This window comes from Canis lupus, chromosome 1 (genome assembly GCF_011100685.1).
Source record: "Canis lupus familiaris isolate Mischka breed German Shepherd chromosome 1, alternate assembly UU_Cfam_GSD_1.0, whole genome shotgun sequence".
Taxonomy (NCBI): Eukaryota; Metazoa; Chordata; class Mammalia; order Carnivora; family Canidae; genus Canis; species Canis lupus.
The window spans coordinates 109,943,515-109,952,182 of NC_049222.1; the positions used below are offsets into that span (position 1 = coordinate 109,943,515).

General features: G+C 50.4%; 1 protein-coding gene across 2 annotated transcripts in view; it reads left to right on the forward strand.

Annotated features, from left to right (window-relative positions):
- PRKD2 (protein kinase D2) overlaps positions 1-4,306 on the forward strand; it is a 34,927-nt gene extending 30,621 nt beyond the window's left edge. For both annotated transcript variants that reach the window (XM_038528489.1, XM_038528490.1), the window contains 3 exons: positions 822-1,089; positions 3,416-3,501; positions 3,839-4,306. In XM_038528489.1, coding sequence (XP_038384417.1) covers positions 822-1,089; positions 3,416-3,501; positions 3,839-4,051 — 567 coding nt within the window. In that variant the 3' untranslated portion in view covers positions 4,052-4,306. The remainder of the gene's footprint in view (positions 1-821; positions 1,090-3,415; positions 3,502-3,838) is intronic.
- Positions 4,307-8,668: the final 4,362 nt, after the last annotated feature.

Sequence of the window (8,668 nt, forward strand, 5' to 3'; positions counted from 1 at the left end):
TCGTGAGCCACAGAAGGGTTTTGAACAGGGGACGAACGATACACGAACAGAGATGGCAGCACAGAGGTGGTGCCACCTATGGACTTGGTAGGAAGGAGAGCAGGACCTTGAGCCTGAGTGTTGCTGGTTCCAAAGCTTGTCCATGACCCTCGGCTGCTCCACCATCAAGGGAAATGTGGGCGAACACCTGTTACTGACTGCTGGCCATCGCGGTCAGCAGTTTACATGCAGGGTCACACTTAATCCCCAGGGAAGGCTGAGAGGAAGCTGCTTCAACATCCCTGATACAGATGACGCTGGGGCTAGCAGAAGTTAAGGCCTGCCCCTGAGATCAGGGGTCCTCACTGTGAGCCAGACACTGTGCCCACCACTTTATTTGTTCTTTCACTCCATACAACCACCCTTTAAGGTAGGGATTTTTTTTTTTTTTTTTTTTTTTTTTAAGGTAGGGATTTTTAGGATCTCCGTTGTGCAAAAGAGGAAATAGAGGCACGGGGTGGTTAAGACACCTGTCCGATGTGGCGGAAGTATAGGGGCAGATGGCATTTCTTGTCCTATGTGCCTTAGATGGATTAACTCATGTGATCTTCATGATGGACTCTTTGAGGTAGGCGCTGTTTCCATTCTCCTCCCCGTACAGATGAGGAAACTGAGGCATAGGGAGTCACTTGGCCAAGGTCGCTTGACCAGTGAGAGGAAAAGCTTGGATTCCAACCAGCATGCAGTTTTGTCTGGAACGCAGTGGTGGGCGTGGTGGTGGGTCACTGGGCAGGGTGCAGCCTTAACGCTCCTTCGGACCCTCCACCCCACGCCCTCCGCAGGTGAAGCTGTGTGACTTCGGATTCGCGCGCATCATCGGCGAGAAGTCCTTCCGGCGTTCGGTGGTGGGCACGCCTGCCTACCTGGCGCCCGAGGTGCTGCTCAACCAGGGCTACAACCGCTCGCTGGACATGTGGTCGGTGGGCGTGATCATGTACGTCAGCCTCAGTGGCACGTTCCCTTTCAACGAGGACGAGGACATCAAAGACCAGATCCAGAACGCTGCCTTCATGTACCCAGCCTGCCCCTGGAGCCGCATCTCCTCCGGAGGTGGGTGGAGGCGGGCAAGGGGGGCAACCGGAAGTGGGGGAGTGGGCGGGGCCATAGGAGAGGTGGGCCCTGGAACATCTGGTCCTGTGGGGGTGGAGCCTGGAGGTGGGTGGGGCTATGGGGAAGTACCCAGGACCTGGAACCTTGTGGCAGGGGCTAAAGGGTGTGTGTGGAGCTAGTCAGGCCTAGTTCTTAGTTCACAGGAAACAAAGTGCTCCAGGTGCAAGTGAGGGGTGCAAGGAGAGGGGAGCCAGGCCCTAGGGGGACACTGAGATCCAGGGGCTTTGGCCTGTGGCCAGGTAGTGGCATTGGGGCCTGTGAGTTGAGCCCCTGAAAGTTCTCTGGGAAGACCTGTAACAATGGAGCCTGAGCCAAATGTGGAGGGTGGGCTTACAGCGGTGCTAAGATCCTGAGGAATGTTAGAAAGCCCAAGATGGAGGGGCAGGTCTTGGAGTCAGGGAGCTCAGGAAAACACAGGATGGGAGGGAGGTTAAGACAATCACTATTCGGAACAGTTTATTCAACAAGCATGTGCGTGTCTACTGTGTGCCGGGCACTGACTGTCCTAGGTGCTGGGAATTCTGAGATGAGTTGGAAAGAAGAGGTCATGTAGGGAGAAGGTTGTCGAGGACGGAAGGGCTCTAGAGGGATATAGCCTCATGGAGCAGGCAGAGAGGGGGTGACATGGGGCTTAGTACAGGAAAAGGTGGCAGCAGTGGGCTTGAGAGAGGTAAATAAAATAGTAAGTGATAAGAATGGATTCAGGAGGGACACCTGGGTGGCTCAGTCCGTTAAGCATCTGCCTTCAGCTCAGGTTATGATCTCAGGGTCCTGGGATGGAGTCCCACATCGGGCTCCCTGCTCAGCGGAGAGCCTGCTTCTCTCTCTCCCTCTGCTCCTCCCCCCGCTTGTGCTCTCTCTTTCTCTCTCTAATGAATAAATAAAATCTTAAAAAAAAAAAGGTGGGTACTTTTCATGAGTACTGGGGTAATACTGGAGGTCCTCAACATTGTGTTTTGGGACCCACTCAGAAATCTTTGTAAAAGCGCATCAGGTATGCGAAAGTGAATTTGGTGTGGATGGATATGTGTGAGGGAGGCCGTGTGAACAAGGCCTAGACTCACAGGGGTTCACACAGTGAGGCCTTGTCCTTCAAAGCTTCTGATCAAGGAGACAGCCTCGGACAAGTGCCAGCTTGTCTCGAATGCCTGACACTTGCTAATTCTCCTTTTCTTAAAGAACGGGCCTCTCTTTGAGCCTTCTGCAGGAAACCACTGACTATCATCTAATAATATTGTTTTCTGTTCATTTTATTTTTGTGGGCATGGCCAATAAACTTTGGGTTTTCATTTCATTGATAGAATATTTCTGTTATAAATAAATTCACTTTCCCCTTGAAAGTCCTTCAAGGGGAAAATGAATTTTTAAAAAGCGAAATGATTTAAAGCCAAATGTTATCGATTTTTTCTTTGATCAAATACTGACGTGGCTCAGACTTTTAAATATACAGAAGGGCCTACAGTTAAAATACTCTCTCAGTCCTTTGTCTGCCATTCTTCCCAAAGGCAATGGCTATTACAAGTCTTACAAATATGTATGAGCAAATATGTAGACATGTATTCTTTTAGTTCCCCCTTTTATACAGGTGGCAGAGTACTATACATGCTGCTTTTCAACTTGCATTGTCCTCTTCACAGTACATCTAGGGCAAATGGTTTAGCTTCAAGAAAAAAAATATTTTTAAAGATTTTATTTCTCTATTTTAGAGAGAGCGGGTGCATGGGTGGGTGGGTGTGGAGGGAGAGGTTGAGGGAGAGAGAATTTCAAACAGACTTTGCGCTGACTGCAGATCCCCACTTGGGGCTCCACCCCACGACCCCAAGATTATGACCTGAGCCGAAATCAAGAGTCCGTTGCCCAACTGACTGAGCCACATAGGCTCCCCTGGCTTAAAGAAAAATGTTCAGTGAAGAATAGTCCAGTCATGTGTATGACAAAACTTAATGAAGGTGACATAGGAATGGGAAAACTGAGGGAGAGGCTTGGTGAAAAGATGTGGGAGCTAGTGTGTGTGCAATGTGGGGGGAGGGGTGGACAAAATGGTATTTTATTTATTTATTTATTTATTTATTTATTTATTTATTTATTTGACAAAATGGTAATTTAATGTGGACATAGGTGAGTGAGCGATTGGTGCGATTCCAAGCCACCTGGGCCAGTGCAGAAGGCAGGCCGGGATGGTAGCAGGTCGGCTGGAGTGGCCTGTTGGAGGAGGGGCGGCCCCTGACCGCTCAGGCCTTGAACTGTCTGTCTCCTTCCCATGCAGCCATTGACCTCATCAACAACCTGCTGCAGGTGAAGATGCGCAAGCGCTACAGTGTGGACAAGTCTCTCAGCCACCCCTGGTTACAGGTGATGCGGGGGGCGGGGCTGAGAGCGAAGGGGGAGGAGAGGTCCCATTGGCTGGGTTGGGAGAAGGGGTGGAGCCCGACGGCTTATTGGCTGTGTAGGTGGTGAAGGATGCAGGTGCATTTTCCGTGGATCCGGAACGTGGCTGAGCTTCCCATTTGGCTGGGAGGCAGGAGGAGGCGGAGCTGAATGAATTTCTATTGGCTGGGCAGGCTGCGAAGGGTGTGGCTTCACTTTCGTCGGTACCCGGCCTGTCACCCGCAGGGCAGGTGATGCGCGGGCGCCGCTCAGCCGCTATGGGCTGTGCTCTTCCTGCTAACACCTGTTCTCCCGGGCCCAGGAGTACCAGACGTGGTTGGACCTCCGAGAGCTGGAGGGGAAGATGGGCGAGAGGTACATCACCCACGAGAGTGACGACGCGCGCTGGGAGCAGTTCGTGGCAGAACACCCGCTGCCCGGACCTGGGCTGCCCGCCGATGGGGACTTGGGTGGGGCCCTCCCGCCGCAGGACCATGAGATGCAGGGGCTGGCCGAGCGCATCAGCGTCCTCTGAGGCCCCGTCCTCCCGCCTCGGCTGCCCGGTGATGCTGTCCTCTGGTCCCCGGAGAGCGGCCCTCCACACCATCTCAGCAAGGAACTGTTCTACACAGAAGGGGCTTCCTGCCCCGAATGGATGGGACACGCCCCGGGAGAGGAGCAGGGCGGGGGTCAGTGGCGGGTCAGCGATAGTTATTTCCAACCCGAATTCCCCAGCAATTAAAAAGGACTCATCTCTGGCCCCATGGCTTCGGTCTCTGGCCACACCGCACTCTATCATGAATCTGTTGCTAACCGAGATGGAGTTCACCTGGAAAGAGGACTGTCTGAAAAGGAGGCTGGAGGGAGGGGAGGATGAGGGTGGGGGAGAGGGGACTGAAGGTGGAGGAGTTTTGGAAGGACTAACTGGGTTAGGCAATCTGGAGGGAGGACTGCCAGGATGGAAGACTACAAGGGGGAAGGTACAGAGGGTAGCATAAGGAGGGCAGGGAAGAAAAAAGAAGAGTTCTAGTTGGAGGGAATATGCCAGAAGGGGAGGATGGATGGAGGAACGTGGCTAGAGGGATAGAGGGTTTAGAGCCAAGGCATCCAATGGCTTGTTTGAGGCACTTTTGTGGTCAGTGGTGTTACTGCTAATCATAACTACTAATAACTACAATGCAATTAGCACAGGTCTGGTCCATGGTGGAAACTTGATCCACAATATTTAGTATTTTCTTTTAAATTGATGCAATGACTTCTCGACACACTGAATGTGTTCATACACTGGGTGCTGGGTGATGCTGGGGACACAGTAGTGACTGAGGCATCCCAGGTCCTACCCTCAGTGGGTTCACCATCCAGTGGAGAGACAGACCTGTCTGGGGATAGTAATGACCAGAATGAGCAGGGCCGGGCTGGGGGAGTCCAGGAGGGTGGGGCAGCCTTGAGCGACCCTGAGGGTCCAGACCAGTCTTCTGAGACGACTTCTCAAGCTTCATCTCAGCCCGGAGGTTGTAGGCAGAGGGAACATCACTGCACCTTTAACCCCCGCCCTCTGGTCCCCCAGCTCCTCATTGTCACCCAGACTTTTAAAAAAAATATTTTATTTCTTCATGAGAGAGGCAGAGACCTGGGCCGAGGGAGAAGCAGGCTCCCTGGGGGGAGCCCGATGCAGGACTCGATCCCAGGACACAGGGATGCCCTGAGCCAAAGGCAGACACTCAACCACTGAGCCATCCAGGCATCCCTCACCCAGACTTTTGACTCTACAGCTGAGGGCAAACGATTGAAACAGGCACCTAAACAAGTTATCTCTAAACATTCAGATTTTCGTGCCATAAAGACTTTCCCGAACCCTGGAAAAACAGGCTAATACTGAGAGCTCACTCTCTGAGGCTTCCTGGTGTATGTCGTCTAGTCCATCTGCTGGCTAGTTTCAGAGCTACAGCTCCGATTTGAAGAAGGCCAGATGAACCTCAGTCAGTGAGGATCTCCAAATGAACAAGAATGCCTTTGAGGCATAATTCGAGCTAATAATAACTGGGAAATACTGGAGTCTCTTGGACTCCATCCTGAATGGCTCTCCCTCTAAAACTGATTGGTCTAAGATCCAAGAAAGGCAACTCCATCTCATGATAGAGCCATGCTAGCAAATGCATGGAATGCACTCAGGCCTCATCCTGAATGATCTTACTGCTTCTGTTTTTTTTCCCCCCTAATTTATTTATTTATTTATTTGAGAGAGAGGGAGAGTGCACAAGTAGGGGGAGGGGCAGAGGCAGAGGGAGAAGCAGACTCCCCTCTCAGCAGGGAGCTGGGTGTGTGGGGCTGGATCCCAGGACCCTGAGATCATGGCCTGAGCCGAAGGCACTTAACTGAACCACCCAGGTGCCCCCACATTGCTCCTATCTTAGCCACCAGTTTTGTTAACGCCCTGAGATCTGAAATTAGAAATATGATCATAAATATAATGTTAGGGGCACCTGGCTGTCTCTGTCAGAAAAGCGAGGGGCTCTTGATCTCTGGGTTGTGAGTTCAAGTCCCACATTGGGTACAGAGATGACTTAAATTAATAAATAAATAAAAACTTTTTAAAAAACTCACAATGTGGGACGCCTGGGTGGCTCGGTCAATTGAGCACCTGCCTTCGGCTCACGTCATGATCCTGGAGTCTGCTTCTCCCTCTCCCTCTTCCCTTCCCCCCCCATCCCTGCTCGTGCTCCTGCTCTCTCTCTCTCTCTCTCTCTCTCGCTCTCTCTCACATAAATCTTTAAAAAATAGAAATTAAAAAATTAAAAACCCATAATGTTAGCTGGGAAAATGCCTTGATCACAGAATTCCATGAGGCCGTGTAACATCATGAGGAGGCCACGGCAGTTCAAATCAAAGCCACATGATGTCATGTAAGGCCCCACAACTTAAACAATCAGAGATGAGAAACCCCATCCTATCAGAGCCATCGGATACCACCAACCCCAAACTTGCAGGGACTGTAAAGAAAATGGGACACTAAAGTTGAGGGGTAAAATTTCATCTCCCCAGGGATTCTCTCCTGGCAGGCTTTCTCCTCTGTGTCTATAAATAACCCCTCAAGCCACAGGGGAAATGACTATCCCCATTAGTGGGTATCCTACCCGGTTTGGGACACAGGGGCCACGCCCTCCTCTTAAATATCTCCCGGCTCCCCTCTCCCCCTCCCTCCGTACACAGTCAATGATTACGATGAATCCCACAGTCCGCCATGTGTTTATGTTTGTCTAAGTCACTCTGTGACTCATTAGGCCCCCTGACTACCCAGGACGGTTTATTCCCAAACGATTCTAAGAAATCTTTCGGGAAGGGATTTTCCTTCCATCCGGAATGTTATGATTTCATGTTTATGTCTCACAGTCCTGGAGTGCTCCTGTCCATCTCAGCCCACTATCCTTCCTCACTCCCCAGCCCCCTGCCACAAACAAGCCCAGCAAACTCTCCCCCATTTTACTGTATTATCACCTCCTCTACACATTCTTTCATGTCCCTCTGTGCCTGATTCACAATCTTTTTCTTTTCACCTGGGAAAGTCAACAATACCTGGGGATGGGTGGGCCTCAAGAGTTCACTAAAGCCCCTCCTTACTTTTCGGGGACTCTGAAGGCTGATTTGCCCCATGTGGTTTTCCCTTGCAATACCCCTGGAATCCCACATGTGGATGATCCCTCACTCAGCTCACTCACTGACAATACCTACCCCAGGCCCTTGCTCACAGGGACACAAGGTATCTAGGGACAGATTCCAGCCATGTGAGTCACAGGTACACCATCTAGGACATGACATCACCCCCAAAGGCTATCCTTATCCACAAAATGAATTTTTTAAAGATTTTATTTATTTATGAGAGACACAGAAAGAGAAGCAGAGACACAGGCAGAGGGAGAAGCGGGCTCCCTGTGGGGAGCCAATGCAGGACTCAATCCCAGGGCCTTAAGATCATGATCTGAGCCAAAGGCAGATGCTCAACCACTGAGCCACCCAGGTGCCCCATCCACAGAATGAATTTATCTCATTGTTGTTGTTTTTTAATATCTCATTGTTAATATCATCTTTCCCGAAGACTAAAATGCAACTCCAGTGATTTCTAGGCCTGTTAGGGGTTGAATTATGTCCCCCCACATCCCCAAAAGATATGTTGAAGTCTTATTGCCCAATACCTTAGCATGTGATCTGATTTGGAAATAGGATGGTTACGAATGGATTGAGCATTATCTCACATACCCCTCAAAGACCCCTCCCAACTCACCGCTTGATTTTCAAAATAATTTATTTATTTGACTGAGAGAGAAAAAGCACAAGCAGGGGGAGCAGCAGAGGGAGAGGGAGAAGTAGGCTCTCCACTGAGCAGGAAGCTCAATCCAGGACTCCATCCCAGGATCTTGGGATCATGATCTGAGCTAAAGACAGATGCTTAACTGAATGAGCTGCTGCCCAGGCGCCCCTCAATGCCTGTCACAGCAAAACTTGCCCTCTCCCTGACATCTATGAGTCAGGATTTCTGCGCTGCTTCCCCAACTTCCCCAACAGCCCCTTCAGGGGACTCAGTCTCTAGAATCACTGAACCTTTCACGTGGTAGATGACACAGTAACAACCCTAATGGCAAGAACCACCTCCTCACTGAATTCACCCAGATTTTCCAGCTATCAAAATATTGCTGATCTCAAGTCAACTGGTGCCGCTCACAATTTCTCTTGGTATCAATTGTATCACCCCTCTGATGACTCATTTTATGGTCCCAGTCCTGTCCCTGCATCTTCTCCTTGGTTTTCTACTTTAATCAATATTTTTAAAAACAACAACAAGAAAAAAACCCCACAATGTTTATTTTCTGACCCCTCAAATAAATAAGGCAATTATTCACATGAGTCTTGGGATTGCCCCCAGTGACGTGTATTTTTTTAAGAATTCATTTATTTATTTATGAGAGACAAAGAGAGAGAGAGAGGCAGAGACACAGGCAGAAGGAGAAGCAGGCTCCATGCAGGGAGCCCGATGCAGGACTCCATCCCGGGACTCCAGGATCACGCCCTGGGCTGAAGGTGGCGCTAAACCGCTGAGCCACCTGGGCTGCCCAGTGATGTGTATTCTATGTGTAAAGATTTTGCAGACTAGTATCCA